At 57.7% G+C, this 24601-nt stretch overlaps 1 protein-coding gene across 2 annotated transcripts; it reads right to left on the reverse strand.

The window, feature by feature from the left end:
- Nucleotides 1–1072: 1072 nt before the first annotated feature.
- KCNS1 (potassium voltage-gated channel modifier subfamily S member 1) lies at nt 1073–16212 on the reverse strand. Of its 2 annotated transcripts, none has more exons than XM_040609354.1 (3): nt 16162–16212; nt 10147–11139; nt 1073–3701 (listed from the first exon to the last, which is right to left on the reverse strand). In XM_040609354.1, the coding sequence occupies exons 2-3, from the start codon at nt 11110–11112 to the stop codon at nt 3246–3248; spliced, it is 1422 nt and encodes a 473-aa protein (XP_040465288.1). In that variant the 5' UTR covers nt 11113–11139; nt 16162–16212; the 3' UTR covers nt 1073–3245. The 2 variants fall into 2 exon arrangements, with proteins under 2 accessions (XP_040465288.1, XP_040465287.1); XM_040609353.1 differs by lacking the exon at nt 16162–16212 and adding an exon at nt 14751–15084.
- Nucleotides 16213–24601: the final 8389 nt, after the last annotated feature.

Consider the following 24601-nt stretch of genomic DNA (forward strand, 5'->3'; position numbering starts at 1 on the left):
CACAGCTGTGGTATTCAAGCAGCTGCTGGCCTGCACAAGCTAGCCGGAATTTGGGTGGGCTTCAGCCCTCCTGGCTCATACTTGGAGCTAATGAAAGCAGCAGGGGTGAACGCAGCTGTCAGTGTGATGGACTGGCTCCTCTCAGGTCTCCGGAGCTGCCGTGGGCTGTATCCCCTCCTCATCCTGGGCACTGATCCCCTGCCACGGCCAACAGCTGCAGCTGCGAGCAAAAACGGCTGGGAAGCCGCAGGGAACGTGCACAGACACCCTCCAGCCTGCTGCTGGCAAAGGTGCGCCAGAAACGCTGTTAAACCTTGTTAAGCAACAAACACGTGCTGCTAGAACCGTATTTTCTTTTAGAATGGAGCCTTTACTACTTCTAGTCCAAAACGTGACCCATGAGCCTGCGGTTAAAATTAGTTTCATAAAACAAGAGTGGCTCTTAGGGGGAATAGCGGCCGGCTGCTGCTCCTCGGCTCCCAGCGCCGCGATTGCTGGAGCCGGCGGCTCAGCTCTCGTGTCCCTGGGTGCTGCTGATCACAGTGGGTGCCTTTCTGCAAACCTCTGCTCCTCCCTGCCTGCTTCCCAGATTCCACGGCTGTGTGATGAATGGGGTGGAGGAACAAGCCATGCTTGGATGGCGCAAGCTTTTTGCTTTGGGAATCATCCTGCATTTTTAATGTGAATTGCAATCCTTCCATCTCCCTCTGAAACCTGCTCTGCGCTTCCCTCCCTCCCAGCCGCAATGCCGGGCTCCCTGTGCGGCAATTCCCAGAGCCCACCGGCTCCCACCCTGGGGACACCCCGTTCATTGGGCCTCCAGAGAGACTGCTCCAGGCTGGATGACACCAGTGGTCCAGGTACAAGGACTGTTGCCCACCACCCGGGGCAGGGATGATGCTGTCCGGGTGGGAGCTCCGCTGTGCTGGGAGCCAGTGCTGGAGCTGGCTGACGGGACCTGCAGCCGCCCCGGGAGCAGCCGGGCTGCTCCTGCACCGACCCCAGCCCAGCCCATGCGCCACACAAGCACAGGCACGCCGATCAGCTGTGAAACAGAAAACCAGCGTCCAAAGCGGGTCACTTAGGTCTTTAATAAAATATACAGTATGCATCCCATGCATAGATAGAAAATTAATTTACATGCTCTTAATTGTTTGCATAATGCTTTTTAATTAATACATGTAATTTAGTCTTCACATTTGAATACATTTTGCTACTGGAATACTTATGGAGAGAAGAGGAAACTCCTTCCTTTATTCAAGTAACAGTGCAGCGGGAGCCGGTCGGAGCAGATGATGCAGCTCACCAGTCCCAGCCCGCAGTAAGGATGAGCGCAGAGCGGGCCACAAACTGTCGATACTGGAAGACTCAATGATGCCAGGAGCGTGAGCACCTCCCATCCCACACCACTGTTCCTTGGGGACCCTTCCCCAGGTCCCACCGGGGTTTGATCAGCACATCACTACAGGCAGAGCCAGCACCGGCAGCTGCGGCTGTGCCAAGAGCCAGCCAGGACAACCGGCAGCAAACCCCACAATCCAGGCACCCGGGGCCATCCCGCAGCCATCAACGTATTTTTGAGCTGATTAGGTGATTGCAGGGTGCTCGTTTCTCCTGCTCAGAACCTGCTCTGTGCACAGAAGAGCTGCACGATTTCCAAACAGAGAGCTGGGGGGCAAGGAAAAGCTGTGTAGGGAATTAATACAGCTCTGGGAGCAGCCCTGGATGTGCTCAGCCAGGCTGGGGGCGCGGGTGGGAAGGGGGCCCAGTGCTGCAGGCAGATGTCCCTGCCTGGCTGTGGTGCTCAGCGGCTGCGGTGACGAGGGGCGGTGCAAGGTCCCCACTGCCCCGGCTGTCCCATGGATGTGGGATGCTCCCTCCCTGCAGCGGGGTGAGTGCATCGGCACCCGGGGAGCTGGGCTCCCTGTGGGGTCCAAGGTGATGCCCAGGGCAGTGTGATGACAGTGGGGGGTGTCCTTACAGCCTCCTGCCCCTGCCTGGCCTCGAGGCAGGGAGGGATGAGATGGCAGAATGAAGCCAGGCTGGGGGCTGTGGTGAGGAAGACCAGGGCACATGCCAAACCCAGCTGGCTTTGGTCATCTCCCCCACCCCATCATGGGGTGCTGCAGCCCCTGGGCTCCCTGGCAGCTCTTCCTGCGGTGGAAATCATGAGCACGATGGCGATGGCAGATGGCAGATGGCAGATGGCAGAGGCAGCTTCTCTGTGCCCAGGAGCATCTCCCCATGTCTGCTCCCTGGTGGCCCTTTGCAGGGTCTCTGCCTCCTTTCTGCCCCGAGGGCTGGGTGCCAGCAGCTGCTCTGCCAGAAGAAATGCCCTTAGCATGGGAGCCCCCCAGAGCGAAGGGCCTGGGGGGGACAGACCCTCTGGGGGTAGCCCCTTGATTCTCCCAGATTGATCCCCTCCAGCTTCTCCTGCCTCAGAGGACAGTGTCCCTTCTGCCTGCTCATCCCTGGCTGGTGTCCCCCCTTCAAGGACAGTGCTCCCAGCACGGCCCCAGACCCGGATCGCTTGGGGGTCCCAGCAGCAGCAGTGCAGGAGAGCACTTAAACCCCCCGCTGCAATGGAAGGAACGTGAGGTCCAGTCGATCCCACTGCAGGGGCTGGGCACAGTGGGGCTCACACTGAGCTGGACACCACCTCTCCTCCCATACAGGCTCATTTCCAACCCCCTTTCCCCCATGGCCAACGGGGCAGCTGAGCATTTCGAGGCTGTTTCCAGCTGGGAGTAGGATGAGGTTGGGGCTGGAGCTGATGCTGACCTGGCACAGGAGCTGCAAGGGCAGCCAGCCTGGTCAGGGGCTGCCTCACCCTCAGGCTATTTAACCTCACCCCGGACAACACAAAACCTCAGGGCAGAGAAAAATCCCCCTTCACGCATCCAGGGCAGTGCCTGATCAGGGGTCACCTGTCAGGATTTTTCCTCACTCCCTTTCTGGCAGGGGTACCTCAGCGCCGCAGCCTCCCTTTGCAGCGGTGGGGGGAGCAGGGCTGTCGCTGGGTGACGTCCAGGCAGACCTGGGGCTGCATCCCGGGGGGCTGGAGGCAGCCGGCACCCGCTGGGCATCTCCTCCAACCCCTCCTGTCCTTGGCAGGGCAGGGGTGATGCCGGGCACGCTGCGAGGTGGGGAGAGCCTGGCTCCTCTGCCATGTCCTGGTGCAACAGCCACGCCATGCTCATGGTGAGCAGGTCCCACGCGTGCCCCGGTGCCGCGGCACGGTGGGGTCAGGGTGTGGGGTGGGTGCCGGGGGTCAGACCACGGCGGTCAGGGCTGCCTCTGTCCAGCGAGGTCTCGCTCAGAGCCTCTGAGTCTCGGTCGCGACTTGAGGTGCTCTCCACATCCTCGGGGTCTTTCTTCCCACTGTTCCTCACGGCTGCCTCCAGCGCCTTCTGCTTGCGGTAGAAGTGGGAGAACTTGTTGAAGATGATGGTGATGGGCAGCGCCACGACCAGGATGCCCCCCAGGATGCAGCCCGAGGCAGCCAGCTTGCCCACCACGGTGACAGGCACCACATCGCCATAGCCCACAGTAGTCATGCTGACCGTGCCCCACCACCAGCACGCCGGGATGGTGTCGAAGCCAACATCTTCTTCCTTCTCAGCCGTGTAGGCCACGCCGGAGAAGACAGAGACCCCCACGGCCAGGTAGAGCAGCAGGATCCCCACCTCCCGGTAGCTGTGCTGGAAGGCAAAGCGGAGCGGTGGTCAGCGGGGACCACCACGTGCCAGGACACCGGGACCCCCCAGCACGAGTACAGCCCTGCATGCAGGCTCCTGCTCACCCCCGTTGGGGATCTCGGTGCCTCTACCCATCTCTGCCGTGGGATGTCCCGCTGTGGGCTGGGCTGAGGTGGGCTGGGGGGGCTGTGACCCACACCTGGCAGCCACAGCTGCCCCCTGCCCTCCGGCAGCCCGCGAGGAGGCAGGCAGTGCCAGCAGGGAAAGGGGACCCGTGCTCCACAGCCAGGGTTCCCCAGCAGAGGCCACCCCCTGCCTCCAGCACTTGCTCCAGCCTGATCTCAGCTAACAATATTTAGACACGTTTTCCTTTTATCTTGTCGGGTCCTCAGAAACCACCTAACAGGCAGCCTCTAAGTAAAGCAGTTTACGTCCTCCCAAGACAGCGGCGGCGTGCCGGGGGAGGGGGTGTGCCACTGCTGCAGGCCCAGCTCCAGCTCCCACCCGGCTCCGAGCCCAGGCTCCCGGCTGCTGGACTGGGGAACCCCACAGCCAGAGCCCCGGGGACCCGAGTCCTCCTGTGCCTCAACACCACCTACAGTCTCAGCATCCGTTTAACCCTTTATCAGACATGTAAGGGGGGGAGTTTTCCTGCAGAAGCTACTGTTTCTGAGACGATTACATTTCCCTTCAGGTTTTGCTGTCTCCATGGGAGACTCGAAGCGACCCTCAGAGCTGACAAGAATCCAAGCAGCCCTGGTCAGCGGGTCAGTTAGGGGATCCATCCAACGTCAGCATGGGCTGGTCTTAGCACCCACCCCCACAGGGTGCTGCACCCCCTGGCTCGATGAGCCCCAGCCCGAGGCGTCTGGGAGCCCTGGCAGGAACGGAGCCATGGGACACCCAGCCTCCTGGGGGGGGTGGGGGGCACGCAGGACCTGGGGGGACAGATGAATGGCAGGGGTGTGCCATGGTCCTTGAAGAAGCCGGTTTTTTTCTGGTTTCAAACTAAAACCTTTGTGTCGCAGGCTTTCTTTGGATGTCCTTAGTTGCCGAACAAAGTAGAAACCTGTGCCAAAAGCCCTGGGGGGGGAAATCAGCAGGTGGCCGGGGGACGAGGCAGCAGGTGATGCCAAGAAGGGGGCTGCTGGAGGACAAGCTGGGACCAGGCGAACCGCCATGGGCCAGCGCTGGTCCACAGCCAGCACCCAGCTCCCACAGCACCCAGCTGCCACCCCTGCCCTGTGGCGGGGGAGGTGTGAGCCAAGACCTTGCACGCAGCAGGGCCAAGGACCCCGGCACAGCCTCTTCTTAAAGCCTCCCAGACCAGGAGGGGACCGTGGAGCCCCCGTATTCTGGCAGAGCCAGGCTAACCACACACCAGTGCCAAAGCCACTGCCACCCTCACCACATGGCTCGTCCACTCGCTTTTTAATCGTCACAAGTGAATTTCTCGGGTGTTTCTGCCCACTGATCTGCCAGCTTGCTCTTCATCTTTCGGGGCAAGGGAAGCAGAGCTCTGAGCATGGGGGGTTTCTCCCAGTCTCCTAACGGGCAGGGAATGCTTTATTGGAGACCGTATCATGACTAAACAAAATAACATTTGAGCAAAGCAAGCAGCAGAGGACTTGGGAAAAAAGCTTCCACAATCAGGGTGAGACATAAAAGAGGTAGATTCATGGCAGGGAGTTAGAAGACTTTGCTTAGACTGCTAGGAAAAGTTGCTTGGCTAATGCCAGTAACACTGAGGGGAAATAACCTCCTTCGCCGTCGCCTGTGGCTGCAAATGCCCTATAGCAGCTCTGAGGGAGCTCCCTGAGAGGGACAAAGAGCTCAGAGCCACTGAGTTTCAAGGCTGTATCACTTGGCCATGAAAGACTTGCTCCTGGCTGGAGCTTAACAGAACATCTGTATGTTCCAGCTCAGGAGCAGCAGAGCCAAGTAACCTTATACATTTTTAAAGAGCGTCAGTTATGGCCCTGGATTGTGTTGAAGTGTGAAGGCAAGAGAAAAGTCAGGAGCTCAATTGCTCCTACTACTTTAATTTACAGGCAGGGTCAGGGCTTGTGGCACAGGGGAGGCTCCAGGAATCTCCCAGCTGATCCTCAGGCAGGCTGCCGCCTATTTGAGCCATTTATCCTCATGTGGCTCACTCATTGATCCAGGGGCAGGCAGCTGCAGCTGGGGGTTGAGTGGGATGCAGGCTGAGCCGGGGTTCAGGTGGGATGCAGGCTGAGCTGGTGTTCGGGTGGGATGCAGGCTGAGCCGGAGTTTGGTTGGGATGCAGGCTGAGCCGGGGTTTGGGTGGGATGCAGGCTGAGCCGGGGTTCAGATGGGATGCAGGCTGAGCCGGGGTTTGGGTGGGATGCAGGCTGAGCTGGGGTTTGGGTGGGATGCAGCTGAGCTGGTGTTCGGGTGGGATGCAGGCTGAGCCGGAGTTTGGGTGGGATGCAGGCTGATCCGGGGTTTGGTTGGGATGCAGGCTGAGCTGGGGTTTGGTTGGGATGCAGGCTGAGCTGGGGTTTGGTTGGGATGCAGGCTGAGCCGGGGTTTGGATGGGATGCAGGCTGAGCTGGGGTTTGGGTGGGATGCAGCTGAGCTGGTGTTCGGGTGGGATGCAGGCTGAGCCGGAGTTTGGTTGGGATGCAGGCTGAGCCGGAGTTTGGTTGGGATGCAGGCTGAGCCGGGGTTCGGTTGGGATGCAGGCTGAGCCGGGGTTTGGATGGGATGCAGGCTGAGCTGGGGTTTGGGTGGGATGCAGGCTGAGCCGGGGTTTGGTTGGGATGCAGGCTGAGCTGGGGTTCGGATGGGATGCAGGCTGAGCTGGGGTTTGGGTGGGATGCAGGCTGAGCCGGGGTTCGGATGGGATGCAGGCTGAGCTGGGGTTTGGTTGGGATGCAGGCTGAGCTGGGGTTTGGGTGGGATGCAGGCTGAGCTGGGGTTCGGATGGGATGCAGGCTGAGCCGGGGTTCGGATGGGATGCAGGCTGAGCTGGGGTTTGGTTGGGATGCAGGCTGAGCTGGGGTTTGGTTGGGATGCAGGCTGAGCTGGGGTTCGGATGGGATGCAGGCTGAGCCGGGGTTCGGATGGGATGCAGCTGAGCCGGGGTTCGGATGGGATGCAGGCTGAGCTGGGGTTTGGTTGGGATGCAGGCTGAGCTGGGGTTTGGTTGGGATGCAGGCTGAGCTGGGGTTCGGATGGGATGCAGGCTGAGCTGGGGTTTGGGTGGGATGCAGCTGAGCCGGGGTTCGGATGGGATGCAGGCTGAGCTGGGGTTTGGGTGGGATGCAGCTGAGCGAGCAGCCAGCCTTGCAGCAGGTGATGCTGGGTGATAAAAGGCTCCAACAGAAAAGCCACCCCAGCAGCAGCCCCTCTGGGCTCCTGCCAGGCAGGAGGGCTGTCTGCCCTTGGGACAGCCATAGCCCATGCATGGGCTCCTTCCCTGCTGAATGCACCTTTCCTCCAGCACAGCAGAAGACAAATGGTGTGAAGAGCCCAGTCTGAGCCTGCTGGAGATACCAGCATGGGGACCGAGACCGAGATGGCCCAGGTAGCAACAGCAGGGTGATGTATCTGCTGCCTGGGGATGTGCAGCTCTGGCTCTTCCAACCTGTTTGTGTATTTAGGCTTCTGAGGGGCTGGACAGCAACTGTAGATCCCTGCAGACACCTAAGTTACTCAGTGCCGAACACCTCTTGACTGCTGGTGGGAGACAGGCACCAAACTCCCACCAGGGAAGCTGCAGGAATGGTGATGGATGTCGTGTATGGCAGGGAGGAAGAGCAGAGACACGTGGGAAGCCTCTCCTCAAAATTAAATGGGTCCTAGATCAGGCCCCAAGTGATCTGAAGACTGTTCAGAGTTTATAATGCTCAAATGGCAGAAATCCCTCTGCTAGCACTTTCGTGGCAGCGGAACAATTACTCAGCTTGCCAGAGCCATCGCTCCCACTTCCTGGCTGTTAACAGCCTTTACTCCTCTGCTGCTGCTTTATGCTCTTGCAATAGGAAGTAAATTATGATTAACAAGACGTTGTAATTTATGTGCCCAGTAAATCACAACGCCAAGCTGCTGCGTCAGATTTGTGTCTTCGCTCATCCCCATTTACAGCTGACTCCGGAGTCCCCGGGAAAGCGGCACTTTCCAGCACGTCACTCGGTGAATCAGCGGCTCGGCAGAGGCCGGAGCCAGGATGCTGCCAGCTCCTCGGATCTTGTCTGCTGCTTAATAACATGCAGATGAGCCCGTCAGTCCCTGCTCTGCTGCAACATGTTGTTCACACTTAAATGGAGTGCAGAAAGGGTTCAGGGAGCCCTTCCCACGTGTACGATTTTATTTAAATTTCACAAGCAGTATGTTACACGGGTCTGTCACTTGCTAATTGCTCTTTCAAGGTGGATGTTCAGAAGTATGATGCAGGTAGGACTTCAGGCATCTTCATTTCAAACAATCTTCCCTGGATCTTCTTTTCAGCAGGCTTTGAGGTTGTGGGGAATTTCCCCATACACACTTATTCTGGTGCTCTGTGGGGTTTGCAAGATTAGTGCTGGGCTGGTCCTGCTTCACAGCAGAAGTTGGCAGAAGACCTTTCCTGCTGTCCATCCTCATCCCCAGCCAGACTCAAGGGTTGCTTTTCTCCATGGCTCACCCACAGGAATGGGTCCAGCCCTGGCAGTCGAGTCGGGCCAATGCCAGGACATCCCATGCCAGCCCTGCCACTGCTGCAGCAGCGAGAAACCAGGTGTCCCCAGCTGCAGCTGCGCCTGCCTCATCCGTGCAATGGCCCTTCAGAGGGAGCAGCACCAGGAGCTGCAGCACTGGCCCCTGCCAGGCTCTGAGCAGGAGGAGAGCAGCCTTTTGCTTGGATTTCAGGCTCTGTTCTGAAGATTGCTTTCCTTGGCTTTCCTTGGCCATTTGTTTGGCCAGTTTGTTTGAAGGGCGGGGGAAAGCATAGGAATATTTGCATCAGCAGTGCTTGAAAAACCAGTCTTCTGCTTTGAACATGGGGACCAGAGGCAGTACCACAAGGAGAAGGAGGTGTTTGCCCTGGTGGCCATCCCCCTGTGCCCAGCACAAGCCCCACATCTGGTGGGGCATCAGGAGTGTGTGTCACTCTGCGTCTTGGCAGGCTCGAGGATTGGCTTTCAGATGTGGCCACCTGGATGTGGTCACCAAGACTCAAAGACAGTTAAAGGCTGAGTTGATTTGGCCTCTGCATCAGGCTGGACTTTCTAAGTGCAGGAGGTGAGGGAACAGTTTCACTCCCCACAGATTCGGGCATGTGGGCCTCAGCACGAGGAGGGTGGAGGAGGGAGGGCAGGGGGAGAGCAAAGAGCCACACCGGGCACCACATCTGGTCTGCACAGCTGGCTGAGCGATGGAGGGCTGGGCTGCAGCCGGTACCGGGCTGCTGAGGATTTCATCACAGCTTCATGCTTTGATTCTTGTCACAGCTGTTCTTTGTCCAAGGAGCCTGGGGGTGCTGCAGAGGGGGGCTGGAGAAACATAGCCTTGGGGCACACGATGGAGGATGCAGACCACCTCTCACCAAACCCGCTGGGCCCCGGTCCTGCAGGTCTCAGCATCTCCTCATCCAGCTATTCCTCCTCAGGACTTCATGGTCCTAGGGCCAGCTTCCTCCAGCCCTGCACACCATGCTTTTCCCGAGGTTTTCCAGCACACTGAGAGTAGCCCGGGCTCTGCTGGGGGCTTGGACCCTGCCTTTGGCTGGTTGTCCCAGGCCCTGCACCCTTTGCTTTTCTGTTGCTGCTTTGTGCTACCCGTGGTTAACCATGTCCCAGTCTCAATCTCATCGTATCCTGGAGCATCCAACTGTCAGCTCAGCTGGACCAGGACCTCTACGTCTCCCTAGATGGGCAAACACCAAGGGCTGGATGCTAGTCTCTGGCCAGCTGGCAGCATGCCCTAAGGAGGTTCCCCTCTCCTCCCAGCCTAGGGACAGGAGCAGCTCAAGCCACTCAAGCTGGTGCTGGCATACCCAGCAGCTGCTGCCTGGCCTGGTCCCTGCTCAGAAGGTCTTTTGCAGCCCAACCAGGCACTGACTCACTTGTGGTGGGACATCTCCAGCCACCCGTGCATGGCTGAGTCCCTTCCAACACCATGCAACAGGGCTCGCACACCACGGTGGGAAGGGATGGCTGAGTCCCTGGGAGCACCAGTTGTGTGTGAAGCAAAGTCTGCAAGCAATGGGGTGAATTGCTGTTGGCTCTGAGTGTGTGTACAAAGAGGACTCATGCAGTGCTCCTCACACCTGATTGCTTTAGCAGACTCACCAACAGCCCAGCCCACCACCCCAAGCAAGCTTGCCAGTCACCACCCAGAGCTGGTAGCTCACTGGGAATGGGTATGTCCACATCCCCCAGCCATACCACAGGTCTCCTTGCCCAGAGGCTAAAGGAGTAGATAGGGAGATAGAAAGCCACTTTACCTTCAAGGTGGCCCCCAGTGACCTCAGTCCGGTGGAGTGCCGGGCCAGCTTCAGCACCCGGAATATCCTCATGAGGCGAAACACCTGCACGACCTTGCCCAGGTTGCCCAGCTCTGAGTCACTGCCCATGGTCAAGTCCACCAGGAGGGTGAAGTAGAAGGGCAACACCGAGACAATGTCAATCAGGTTCAGCGGGTGCTTGAAGAACTTCCTGGGGTTGGGGGAGAGCAGGAGGCGGGAAGACACTTCAAAGGTGAACCAGGAGATGCAGAAATACTCCAGCTTGTGCAGGATGGGCTCATCAAGCACGTTGCCGTTTTCGTCCACCTCCTGGTATTCGGGCATGCTGTGGATGCACATGGTGGCTATGGAAACCAGCACCACGCTGATGGACACGAAGCTGAAGAGTTTGCTGGGAATGGAGTAGCCAGGGTTCTCCATGGTGAGCCAGAGGCGTTTGCGCACATTGCCACAGCGCAGCGTGCTGTAGCGCAGCAGGTCATGGTTGATGTCAGAGATCTCATCGGGGGACGTGTCCACGCTGCTGACCTCGCTCTCCTCATCCCAGTTGTGGTGCCGGCTCTCCAGCTTACGTTCGTGGTAGCGGTAGCTGCAGCAGGAGTCCAGGAAGAACTCATTGATGCCCCAGTACTCGATCTCCTGGCAGAAGGAGAAGACGCACAGCTCCTCCATGACATGCAGCTTCCCCGTCTGGTAGAAGTGGAGCACGTAGAGGAAGAAACCAGGGTTTCGGTCAAAGTAGAACTCCCTGGCACTCACATCGTAGTCATCGCAGAGCTGCAGGATGGACTCCTCCGAGTCACAGGAGAGCAGGCGTCCCAGGCGGGTGTCAGGGAACTTGGAGAGGGCGCTGGAGCTGAGCCGCCTTCTCAGACCCCCTACGTTGATGTTGATAACGTCCTCCTCAAAACTGGGACGCCAGTAATTTAAGGTCTTGTTGACCATGATCAGCAGAGCAGGAGCTGGCTCCACCTGCGGGTGAGACACAGCGGGGCTGGAGGGGGCACAGGGCTCCCCCCGATCCAGGTGCTGCTGGGGAGGGGGACAGAAACACCCTGGGGAGCGAGGAGGGATGTTTGCATTTTGAAAAGTGAGGACCAGGGAGAGGGGAGACGGGAGACAGAAACAGCTTTGGGCAGTTGTTCTTCTGTGGTATGGAAGGAAAAAAAGAAAGCTGATAATTTTTCCGGGTGAAACACCTCATTTTTTTCATCTCTTAAAGTTTCTCCCTTTGTAGCTCACTAACAGCCTAAGGAAGGCAGCTTACTGCACCTGCAGCACCTAACCCATGGGGCTTTCCTTGTTCAAGCCGGGAATTAGTCACTGAAGAAAAGATTTATCCCCCAAAGAAAAATTCCCTGTGGAAAAAATAGGTCTCATCAAGTCACCGCTGCAGCGATTCTGCAGAAGAGCTTTGTAGCCCGACTACCTATGTTGCTAATTAGACCTGGTCAAAAAGTCCTTAGAGGGTGCAGCCTTCCCAGCAGCAAAGGCAGTTTTGCCAAAATCAGTGTTTTCACAGAAGGTGTCAGTTTTAGGGAGAATTTCAGTGAAAGACGTGTCAAAACAATTTATCTGCCTGCTCTGTTTCCTCTTGTGTGTTCTGTCATGTAAAATATTAGGATTATTTTTGTAACATTGAAACATAACAAAAACATGATTCAGAATCATTGATGACTGAATTAAAAATCTGTACATTATTAGGGAAATAAAATCCAAAGTTTTGATTTTTATTGGGTTTCAGGATTTTAAAAGTTTCAGGGAGCTGGGCTCTTCTGTGCAGCAGAAATTCCATTTCCCAATGAGAAGCAGCTAAAGCATCTAACAAAAAGAAGCATTCCCACACCTTCATATGCATTTACCCGTCTTGACCAGAAGCTTAGACAAAAAAAGGCAGATAAAAAGGTTTGTGATCTTCCTGCATCACCTTGAAATCAAACTTCTCCACCTACCTTATTCTTCACAATGCCTGGGGACGTGCAGAGCAGCCCTGTACCCACACGTCCCCCCACTCCTGACATGGGGGCATTGGGTGTTGTCAGGAAGGATGTTGCCTTTGCTCTCGTGGTTGAGAAATTACATTTCCCCATGCAGTGACTACTTTTAGAAAAGCATGCCGCTGTTAGGCATGTTAATGGTTGGACTTGATGATCTTAAAGGTCTTTTCCAACCTAAATGATTCTGATTCTTTAACTTGCTCCTGAGCTGTGCTCACACTTCAGGGTCACTGCTGGTACCGACATGACTTCTGCTGCCATTGATGCTTTTGCTGCAGGGGTCACTGAGGCATTTGTGACCTCCAGACTGGCTGTCTCCCATCTCAGAGGCTTCCCTCCCTGGTTTTAATCAGGCAGATTACTAGAAAAATCCATCACCTTCTCTGTCTTGTGTCACCCCTTGAAGTTTTCAAACTTCTAGGTGACACAGGGGCAGAAGCAGACAGGCAGCAGGAGCCAAGGGAAGAGCCTGCAACAGCCCCCGTGGTGATGCTGAGGTGCCACCAGACCCTGCACAGGACATTTGGGTCTGAGAGCAGCCACCGAGGGCCAAGGCCAGGTCAGCGACACGAGGTGGGTCCCCCCCGCCCAGGGGAATCCCAGCTCCCCTGTGGACCCCATTGCACCCCAGCCCTGCGCTGCTCGCCGGACATCTCGTGGGGTTTATGGGGCAAACGCTCCAGCAGGGGAAGGGCTCTGGATGTTTTCCAGTGTCTGAGAAATGCAGCATAAAGGGTTCGTCAAACCAGGAGGGACCTGGGGGACATTTTCACGTCTAAATCTGGAGGTCAGAGCAGAGCTGGAGAGGGACAAGTGACGGAGTAACGGTTAGAAATAAAGCCCAGAGGTGTGGTTTTAAGCTGAGTGGGGCTGTGGGTGCAGCAAATGCCAGATTTGTGTGAAATAGCCTGGCAAATGCATCTGCTAACTCCACTGCATCTCCCAGCCAGGGCTCCTTAAAGACACAGGCTTTACACACCAAGCCAGCACTTCCCATCACACCATGTATGAAGGAAGCAACCAGCTTGATAAGCCTCAGAGCATAATGGACTCATTCTCTTGCCTTTCAAAGGGGAGCAAAAAGAGAGAAGGGTCAACTTTTTTAATGCTTAAGACAAAAACAAGGGAGAAAAAGGGGTGTAAACACTCCTTTCTAAGGGATAAATTGGAATTTCTGTGACAGATTAGCTTTTCCAGGGAAGACATCACACAGCCCATCTGTGGGGTGGGGATGACTAATCCAGGTTCCTTCCAGAAGGATGCTCATGCATTCAGGCTACAAACACACACACAGGGGCTGTGGGGGTGGATCTGTGGGATCCAATTTATCCCACGCCCGTCCTCAGCCTCTCTCCACACCCTCCCTATACAGCAGCCGCTCTGGGAGGCCAGGCCAAATGTCACTGAAATCAAAGGCGAGGTGGTTTTGGGGCTGGGCTGGGGCACAGGGCAGCCTGGGTGGGTACCAGGGGCCGTGCTGGGACAGCAGGACAAGTCCAAAGTGATGCTCCAGCTCAGCAGGACCATTCACAGCACACAGCCGTGCTGTGCAGCTGCAGCTCCGGGCAAGACATACCAAACCCCAAGAGCCAGGAGGGAGCCAGCTCCCACCTCTCTCCCAGCTCAAAAAAAAAAAAAAAAGAAATGTGGGTGTCAGGACCCCGCAAGCCTTTGTACTCCAGGGAAACCCCTCCATCCATCCCCACTCCCCCTCCCTCCCTCCCGCACAAGAAGCAGCGCAAGGAGAAGGGTCGTGAACTGTCTGAGATGCTCCTTGCTGATGTTCACTTCTGAATGGAGGAAATTATTTCTGCCCACGTACAGCTTTCATCCAGGAATCTAATGCAGCAATTAATAGTTTTATAACTCTTTTGCCTACTCGTTTCATGACTAGCTAAGCTCAGCTTCAGAACAAAACCGGGGTTTGAACCTGGCGTGATCTCCCCTCTTGGATCATCAAAGCATGTTCCCGTCACATTTGCAGGGGTATCTGCTGGGAAACAGAAGCTTACTTTTGGAAGGTTGGCAGGTTTTTTTTATTTTAAAGAACAATGGACAGAGAACACAGATATGTCTGTCTAGAATAATGTGAATTTGCAAAATTTTCCTTTAGCTAACCCCAGATTTCCATGAATGATTGGAAAAATGGAACAGATAAGTCCAGTGTCTTTCTGATAAATTCTGAAATACACTCTAAGCTATTTTAAGGAGACAACCATCAGAATTACACAAGCCCAGTGTGAGCTGGGTGTTGGGCATCCAGATGAATATGTATCTTGTGGAGAAAAAAATCTCTGATATATGCATTTATGACAGTAAAAAACATAAAAACAGATCAAGCATATCTGTAAGAAATGCTAGAAGAGTTTCCCTTGACAACGTTGGTTTTTTTCTTAAAGGCATTCATATAGAAGTTATGTATATTTATTCTAACTGGCAGAGGGGACCCAAGGGAGTGGGAAGGAAGATGCTAATAGACATTCAAGTGAGGATGCAGCAAGTGCAGGGAGTATTGCACACAGGGGCTTTTCCAGCCAGGTACAATGGATTTAGATTAACAGTCCAAATAAAAAGCCCTGTACTTACAGCTCAGCGAGGCTTCCCAGCGGGGAGTCGTGTGCCTTGTCTCAAAGGAACCATTAGAAATTCGTAGAGAAGGAGGAAACCCTTATCCTTTGCCTGTAGCCCAGTCCTAAACACCCCGTCACCCCGGGCTTGTGACCCTGCATGTTCCAGGTGTGCAGGGGTGGTGGCTGCGAACCGCTGGAGAAGTCCTGTGTGGGATGCCCATAGGGCTGGGTGTCCCTCGCTGGGCACCTGAGGGGACAGTGGGGCTGGCTGACCCCCCAGCTCCTGCAGGATGGTGTCCCCGTGAGCCATGCGCTGGGGCAGGACCGCGGAGACACCTGCTTTCTGGTCATCCAAAAGTGCCTCTGCAGAGCCCCGTCCCCAGCTCTGAGCGTTCCCGTCCCCACCGGCCTGAAGGTGCTCAGGACCTTGGGGGGGGGGGGGGGGGGGGGTTGCCAGGCGGGCAGGGGCGAGCATGGAAGGGGGATTCCCACTGCTGGCTGCTCCCTGCAGGCAGAGCATGAGCTGCTGCTGTGCGCTGAGAGGCCACCAAGATGCCCAGGGCTGGGGATGCAGATGGCGGGGGAGACGGGGGGGGCGGGGGGGACGGGGGAACGACACGGCACGGGACTCTGCTGGCTTCGGGGCGCAGGAGGGGGTGATCACCAACCGCTGGGCTCTCTGCTGCCAGCGGCCAGCCCGGTGCCTGCTGCCGATCGCGCCCTGCCCTGTGCCAGCCTCCCCTCCCGGGCCACACGCAGTGGGTGCACAGCTCTCCGGAGGGGACCCCCGCGCCCTGCCCTCGTCCCTGGGGAGGAGGAGGTGCAGCCCCCGCGGGGGGGCTTCGGGGAGAGGGACTCTCCTACACCCACCTGCAGAAGGGCGGGGAGGAGTGTCCCTGTGCCCCCGGTCCCGGCAGCATTCCGTCATGTGGATGCTGGCACGGCGGCTCCCTGCACACCCCGGGATGCCCGTGCCTCGCTTCCCCCCTCATCCCGGTCTGCCGCTGCCCCCATCCCTGCTCACCCCTCATGCCGCTGCTCCGGCTGCCCTCTCACCCCGGGATGCCGGTGCCCCGGGTGCCTACGGCGCCCCAGGGCGCCGATCCCTGCAATGCCCGGGGATGCTGGTACCCCGGGTTCCCGGGATGCCGGTGCCCCGGTCCCCACTGTTCCCTGGGTTGCCGATCTCACGGCTCCCGCCGCACCCCAGGATGCCGGTGCCCCCGATCCCTGGGACGCCGGTGCCTGCAGCACCCCGGGATGCCGATGCTTCGCGTCTCCGGGATGCCGGTGCCCCGGGTCCCCACCCCGCCCCGGGATGCCGGCGCCCCCAGTGCCCACCCCGGGCTGCCGGCGCCCCGGGTCCCCGCGATGCCGGTGCCTGCCGCACCCCGGGCGCCGGAGCCCGGCCCCGCGCCGCCGCTCACCTGCCTCGGCGCCGCCCCCGCCGCAGCGTGCGCGCCCGGCGCGGAGCCGCGGAGCCCTGCGGGGCCGGCGGCGGCGGCAGCTCCGCGGGGCCGGGGGGTCCCGCCCGCCGCCCCTCCCGGGGGTGCCGCCCTCGGCCCGCCCGCCCGGAGCCGCGGGGCGGGAGCGAGGAACGAGGCCGGTGCTCGCCTCGGCGGCACGGCGGGGCCGGAGCAGCGCAGCCCCCCGCGCCGGTGCAGGGGAGAGGGGACGCCCGGGGATGCGCGGCACGGGGGAGCCCACCCCGTTCCTGACGAAGCCCACCGGGACCCCCGGGGGGAGCGGGCTCGGCAAGGCGGGCTGGCGGGCGGGCACGGCCCCGCTGCCGGGCTGCGCTGCGGGGGGGCTGGCAGCGGGACCCCCGGGCGGGGCCGGGCGGGGGTGCCCCTGCCCCGGTGGCCTTGACCTGCCGGCAGTGCCCTGCGCAGCCCGGGGAGCATCACCCGGCCCCGCCAGCCCCAGTGCTTTGGGAAGGTGCCCTGGGGGGGCCGAGCCCCCGGGGCTGTGTGGTGCTGTCCCATGCCGGGGGACCACAGGGGTCCGGGGGACGATGCACCTCAGATGTTGTAGCCCCTCCATGCGGTCCAGCTCCATTTTCCTCCCTGGGACCAGGGGGTGCATAAGGCACGGGGGCAGCCCCCAGGGAAGAGCCCCCCTGGCTGGCTGAGCTCCCAGTTGCCTCTATAAAGGCTCATTGGGAGGCGGGCGAGGGCAGCGAGCCCCGGGCATGGCACACGCTGGAGTTTAGGTCAGCAAGCTGCCACCGCCACACAGGGCCATCACCACCCATCCCGGGGACCACTGCAAGCACAGCAGCTTCCCCAAAAGTGAGCTGCTGGAGCAGAGAGATGGGAAAGAGGAGATGGGAGACCTTCCAGGGGTGCTGGCCAGGACCGCGTGTCTGCACAGCAATGGCTCATCACTGGGCAGCCAGCACAGAGCAGCTGTGTCAGCCGGGACGGGACTTCACACCACCCTGCGCACCAGATCCCTCGCCTTGCCGATACCAGCCCGAGGGGCTGGAGCCTGTGGGTGCTCACCCTTCTCCAGGCTCGCACACAGGCAGCTGAGAGCTCTTTTTGGTGGTGAGCACCCTTCCCCCTGCCTGCACCCCTGCTCCCATGGCCGCCTGTGCTGCCAGCCCTGTCCCTGTGCCAGGCACCGCTTGCTGCTGCGGGGCCATCAGCGTGTTTCCATGTGTGTGATGTGTCAGACTGTGTGTGCCATGTGCTTGTTTACATGGGAAGGAGGCAGCGGAGGGAGGGGGAAGGGATGACATTGAGGGAGGCCTCAGAAAAGGAAAAAAAAAAGACAAACTGAGGAGAAAAAAAAAATACCCTGAGGGAAATTCCTCTGTTCTGTGATACGAAGCAAAAAGCATTTATTTTTATGGCAATTAGAGATGGCTGAGCATCCCTGGAAGCTGCAACATAAACATGCCCAGCTTTGTCTGCTCTGGGCACTTGCAAGCCCAGCTGACAACGGGTGCTGAGCCCCAGCGGGGTGCAGCCCACGGGGTGGGAGGAGGGCTGGCTCCCACGTGGGGTTTTCTCTGCCTGTCGCTGACATACGGTCATCGGGGTGAATTTTCCTTTCTGAAAATACTTCTCAGCCACCCGTTTTTCAGGGAAGGAGCCATGCCTCGCGCTGCAAGGGTGCCCACTCCCTCCAGCGCTTTGTCTCTGCACCAGAGCCTCATTGATGCACCACTGCAGGGTAGACTTGAGCCCTTTCCCCCAAAAAACCAGCTCTCCCAGCACCGGGGTGTTTGCTGAGCATCCCCTGGGGCATGCAGAGGAGCTGAAGCATGAGTGGGAAGCAAGGCAGGGAGCTGCAGGGGCTCTGCCTGTAATGGCCCCAGGTGGGAGGGATCACCCTGGGAAGGGGCTGGGGGGGCACAGAGGGGAGACACCTCCATGCCTCCTGCTGCAACTCAAAGCCCTGGCTGGAAGGGCTGCAGGAGAGCAAAGTTCACCTTCCCGGCTGCAGAGACCCTGCGCAGGCTTGTGCTGGCGTCGCAGCATCCTTCAGACGGGACTTGGCTGCAGCATCGATGGTACTTGAGGTGAATTTTCCCTTTGCTGCACAAACTCAGAAGCAAAAGGCCTGACTCTCCCATTAGCTGACCAGAGCTGGTTGGCCTGACTTCACACTGCCACTGGCAAGCCATGGCAGGAAAAGGAGACTCCCATTCTGATGATCATTCCCAGAAAATTGAGGTGCAAGGGCCCTTACTTGGCACAGCTGGGTTTGCAGCCAGGCTGGAAGGGTGCAACTCACCGCAGCACGGGCCAGCTCCGCGCCTCTGCCGTCGCTCCCGAGCTAACTGGCAGTGATGTGGAGAAGGAAACAGGCAGAAAATCAGGTCAGCTGGAAATGCCTCGCCATCTCTTCCTTTCATGTCTCCCCCCCATCTCCCTCTCTTGGGGAAGGCAGGTCTCCCCCCGCCAAAGCCCAGGGGTGATGATGTCAACAGCCACACGGCGAATCCTCCACATGGGGACGGGGGCAAAACCTCTTGCCATGGTCTCTTCTGCAGTCTGGAAGCAAATCGCAGAGGCAGGGCGAGTCTGAAGCCAGCAGCCATTTCAGCACTGCAGTGAGTCATCCCGAAAGGCGCTCAGCTTGTGGCAGCTCTCTTCCTTTCTTCTTTCTGCCTTTTTTTTTTTTTTTAATAGCTGATGTAGCAATAAATTAAAAAATAGGGGGAAATATATATGAATATAGCATGTCTGCAGAGCTCCTTTAATTAAAAGAAAAATCTTCAACTACTTTTCAGCCCCTTGGACATCTGGCGTGAAAGACGGGAGCCGCTGGGTGCCTGCCATGTGGAGGGTGGGATGTGCACCTGAGAGCACAGGGGTCCGCAGGGCTGGCTGCCCATGGGGGCTGGTTAATGCCGGGGACATGAACCCAAAGGATTTCACAAGCAGCCCTTTCCAGAGGGAAAGAGCTAAATTAGGGCAGGCGCAAAAGCCTGCTCTCGTGTTTCTGGGGGGGGGCAAAGACTTAATGCGCGGGCTTTCCTTAACACTCTTCCTGGTGGTTTCTGTGCTCGCTGGTGTGTTTGTCCCCCGCAGCCTCCCAATCAGCCCCCCTGGAGGGGGTTGCTGTGGCTGGAGGGGTTTGGGCTTCTCCTTCCATGCCATCGGCTGTCCCTGTGCCGGTGCCATTGGCTGTCCCCATTCCCATGCCATCAGCTTGTCCCCATGCCCATGCCGTTGGCTGTCCCCATTCCCATGCCATCAGCTTGTCCCCATGCCCATGCCGTTGGCTGTCCCCACGCAGCCTTGCCTCCCCTTGGAGCCAGCTCACGGGGTGGCGGGGTGGGGAAAGCCAAGCCATGATGGCAGCATCCTCCAAGCAGGAGGAGGGGAGCGGGAACCACCAACCGTGGGATTCCCATCCCTGGCTTCCTCCCAGAGCCTCAGGATGTCTGTAGGCACTGCTGATGGGGCCATATCAGCCTGCTCCATACTGGAAATTATTTAATCAACCTCCTTTGGACTCTGGAGCCCTTGGATGCACCCATGGCATCCAGCCTGCTGCAGTAAGGTGACTGCATTGCCGTCCACCTGTGGCAGCAACGGGACAGGCTCTTGGTGTATTGTTGCCTGGCCCATGGCTCTGACAGCCTGAAACTTTTCTGGCTTGAAGTTTTACTGAGCCCACTGGGTGCCTAAGCCAGGAAAGATTAATGAACATTTGCTGAACTTGCTGGAGACCTTGGCTTGTGGTTGGACTCTGAAGCTGTATCCAGAAACATGAGAAAATTTGGAGAGTTGTAACACAGTGGTGGCTATTTTTTATGTAGATGGGGCACCTCTGGAGAGGGAGCAGGAAGGTACTGCAACATAAGGTCAGGCATTTCAGGGCAATGATTTACGATCTGGAGGGCTTCCATGTGCCCAGAGGACATACATTGCTTCCAGCTTGCAGTAACTTGCAGTCTCCCGTGTGCTGCATCCCTTCCCCCCACTCTGTCTCTGCCCCAGGTTGTTTCACTGTCCTCCAACACACAGGACAAATCCCCAAAATCGAATTCAACAAAGCTAAGGGCCATTCCCAAGCTCATCATTAACCTGCTGGAGCACTGTGGGCCAGGCAGCCCTCTCTAGACCATCCCCAGCAGGGCTAGGAGCCACTGTGGGCAGGGATGCTGTCAGAAGGGCAGGCAACGTGGTGTTAGAGGAGAGGTTAATAGCAAGGACTTGTTCTGTTCCCTGCCACCTGGCTTTGGTGCCAGTCAGCCCAGGCACATTTCATTTACTAGTATGGACAAAGCCACAGCAACTAACCATCACACCCAAGCTTGCACAGGCAGCGCAGGATCGCTGCTTGCTTTCTCCACCAGGAGAGAGACAGCTGAAGATGGAAACACAAATATAATTGTAATTAAATCTTACAATATTGCAGGTCAAATCATGTGAGTAACAAAGAGTGCAGCCAATCCTTTGACTCTCCACGGGCTTGTGCAGTGCAGACACTTGCCCTGCCCTTTGCTTTTGATAGTTGAGCACAGCCATGGCCATGGCCACGGCCATGCAGGGAGCATGTGGTGGCCCTTGACCCCTGCCGGGCATGGCCGGGCAGGATGGAGCAGGGAGGTCCATCACCTGCCCTTGAGCTGCTCTGGACATGGCGCTGCCTTATAAATTAGTATTTAGTGATGCTACAAGGAGGCCAGGTGGAAATCAGTCTCTCCACGCAATAAGGGGGCCAGGATAAAGGGAGATATGTTTCCCTGAGGCAGCTGACCCTCCACCCTACCTTCATCTCATAGCAAACAACAGGCGAGGGCCTGGCATCGGTGGAGCAGGAGCAGCAAACCTGCCCTGGGGCTCTGCCTCTCCATCAGAGCTGGGGACAGACAGTGGCCACTGTTTAGGGACCTTCAGTCCCTGCCTGGCTGAGACAACACAGCTAGAAATGTCAAGACAAAACAATAAATTGCTGATGTGTTGTCACTACTGTCATTCTGCAGGTGGAAGTGCCCCACTGATTTGAGGCTCTTGGTGAGCACCTGGCTCCCGTTGCAGCTCTGCCTCCAGCTGCCTCTGTGCTGGCAGGGGTGTGAGTGCAGAAGCAGTTACAGCTGGAGATTAATGGGGCATGTGCTGAGAGGAAGAGGCTTGGCCGTCTCTGCAAGGATGCTGGCTTTTGGGCTCCCTGCAGGAGGTTTAGGCAGTGCTGGGGGTGATGAGAGGGGCTCTGGTGCAGAGGGTCTTCAGATCTCAAGGCTCTGAAGGATGTCAGGGGACTCGCTGGCTTCCTCCATCCCATCTCTGTCTCTCTCTCCTGCGGGCATCACCCCTGCGTGGGCAGGACACTTCAGTCCAAGGAGGAGGACTTTTAGGGCTGCTGGAGCTGCAGCACGGGTGACCCACCCTGTGGGATGGTGGAGCACTGGGGAGCGGAGAGGCATGCCACCCCAGAGCTGCGGGGTGGCTCTGAGGGCCCAGACTGGCAGGGGACCTGCTCGCCCACCCCCCCCCCCCCCCGGTGCCCTCAGCAGCAGATCAGCCCCGCTGCAGTTCAGGGCTGGTGACTCACTGCTGGCCCCAGGAAGGCTGCAGAGCCGCAGCGGGGAGCAAGGGTGTCTAACGGCTCCTTGGCCTCCTGATAGATAGCTATTCCTCTGCTGCTGCATGGAGAATCACTGCTGTCTTCATGTCAGAGCCCAGATTTTGCAATGCCAGCTATGGATTTTTCCCTGCCATACAGCTGGCCTGGCTGCTTGTCACCGTATTTTTGTAGTTTTGAGGATTTTTTATTAGGAGTCTTTAAGCAAGTGACAGAGGAGCTGCCAGGGATGCAGGGGTAGACCCAAGGACAAGAGCTTGCTGGCTGAGCCTGGCTGGTTGGGGGAGGCACAGGCACTCGCTGCTGCAAAAAACACACAGGATCCCACGCTTCACCACCTCCTTCCACCAACACTGCCATATCGGGGGCACCCCTCGCTCTTTCATTGATTTACAGAGCTCAGGGCTGCCTTTTTAGGTAGATTCAGATGCCAAGAGAGGACGCATCTACATTCTTTCCGAAGTCTTGGAGTAGTGGAAGAAGCATTTGCATCCCAAGAAAATACCTGCTGGTGGACAGCCCATGCTGGGATGCAGCGTGGCATCCAGGCAGAAGCCCCGTTTGTCTGGGCCCTGAAAGGAGCCTCTCAGTGACATTTCAGAAAAGCATTTTTCTATTTTTAGTGGCCATAGTGCACAGAGCCAGGGAGTCAGTACGTGAGTCCCAAGCACTGACCCAGCCCCGTGTTGGAGACTGGGGCTAATGTGAAAAGCAGTCGTGCATCTCCGAGGATGCTCAGAGCAGCAGCAGGCTGCCCTGGGCTCATTAACATGATCGAGACACAGGAGCTCCTGAAGCAGAAACCTATTTGGGCAACAGCCCACTACCTGCTTTTGGTCTCCTCTTGGTCAGGCTCCAATTGTGTTGGGACCAGGGTGTTTCTCTGATTTGCACCATATCTCTGATTTGCACCTTGAAGGTCCAAACCTCTCCATTTGCCTGCCTGTGCAAGAACACGACGCAGCAATCTGCGGTGCTGTGCTACTTTTGCCCATCTCTCCCTGATTAATGTGAAACCCAGCTTCATGAATCATGCATGAAGCTTTATTTAGTTTAATGATTTCTGACATCCAGTGCCTGGGAATAGCATTTTGGGACAGACCGTTTGCGACCGGCGAACTCCAGAAATAATGAGCTGACGCTTATCCCATCTGAACCGGGAACATATAGGATGGGGAGGGAGAGGGGTGAAGCAGCCATGCCTCCTTTGGAGGGAATCACAGGTTGCTCTCTAATTAACCAAATGTGTAAAAGCTAAATATTGACACCGCTTTGCGGTTGCCTGTGTCTTGCAATCACATTGCATGTTATTAACCTACATAGTTGTCGGGGAAAGGAGCATCTGTGTGCGCCTTGGCACAGGCAGGGCTGAAGAGGCAGGAATTCCCCCGTGCGAGTGCGATGCTGCTGGCACTGCTGACAGGGAGCCGGTGCTGGCACCTGAAGGAGCTGGGAAATGGCTTCCCCTCCACAGCTGGAGCTGGGGAGTGGCAGGAGATCGGCTGGGCTGCTCTGTAGCATAAATAGCCCACCCTTCTCTTCCACAGTGCTTTGCTATGGGGAGGCACTGGTTTCAGCTGGGAGTGTCTCACTGCAGGTGAGTGGCCCCATTTGGGAGGGGATGTGCGGGTACCCTGGTGCCTGTGCTGGTGGATTTGTGGGGTGATGGTGAGTTTATGATGTTGACCTTGTCCAGAGCACGTGTGTGGGCTGTGAGTTGGGATCTGTGCTGCAGTTTGGTGCGTGAGCAGGGGCTGTTGCAGGGCAGGTGCCTATGGGAGATGCTGTGCTTGCTGCTCTGCAAACTGCTTTGTGTGAGCCTGCAAGTGCTTTGCTAGCCTTTGTTAGAGCTGTTTTTTGTGTGACACCCCAGCTGCTTGCCTGAATGCAGGCATCAGCTCGTTGGAGGGGCTGAGTCTGGCCCTGGAGCTGAGAGCTGGGGCTGCAGAGAGGGCATGGGAGAGGCAGCCCCGCCTGCACTGCCGCCCATCCTCCTGCTGGGCTCTCACACGTGCCTTCATGCAGCGTGGCTTACTGCAGAGGGGAGAGGTTTCTGTCTCTTCTGCTCCCTTTCTGTGTGGGGACAAGGGACTGCTGACATGCAGGGATCCCCTGCAGCTACGGGGTGCTGCCAGTGCCTCGGGTTTTTGCTTACCTTTCCTTTTGGTTCCCTGGCTCAGGGAAGTCCTGCTAGCATCTGACAGGCTTCCTGGGTGTGGAAACTTGCGTGGCTGCAGCAGAGAGCAGCCTGGTGAGGATTCCTGGTGGGATGAAGCATGGGATGGAGCCAAGCAGCTCAGCAGAGCTCTGCTGCCTCTTGGCCGTTGCGGGGCATGCAGACCTGCTTCTGTGCCAGATCGAAGGCTTCGTCACAAGCAGCTTGTGAGGCTTGGCAGCACTTTAGGCAGGCGAGAAATCACAGCAGGCTGCTCTGGCATCCCTCAACTGTGGTCCCATCCCCTGCCAGACCCTGCTGCTCCGGGGCTCCCCACCATGCAGGGGGCTGGGTGTAGTGCACGGCTGGGGTGGTGTGCTGGAGCCAGGCAGCAAGGACAGCTTCCACCCTGGCTGGCTCCAAGGCTTCCTGGTGGCAGATGCAGCCTCCTTCCACCTGCGATCCAGGACGTGGCTCCCCCCACCCTCCTCAGCACAGCAGCAGCCGGTGCCCTGTGTTCCCCCTTGCTGTGTTTGGGGAGGGTGGGAGGGCACTGGGAAGGATTACTGCTGCATCTGGCCAGGCAAGCCAAGGCATGGTCATGAGTAAGACTCCCAAGTGGGGAAAGCGGCATCCCTGTGTCTTCAGAAAGAAAATGCTGCAGG

This window comes from Falco naumanni, chromosome 10 (assembly GCF_017639655.2).
Source record: "Falco naumanni isolate bFalNau1 chromosome 10, bFalNau1.pat, whole genome shotgun sequence".
Taxonomy (NCBI): Eukaryota; Metazoa; Chordata; class Aves; order Falconiformes; family Falconidae; genus Falco; species Falco naumanni.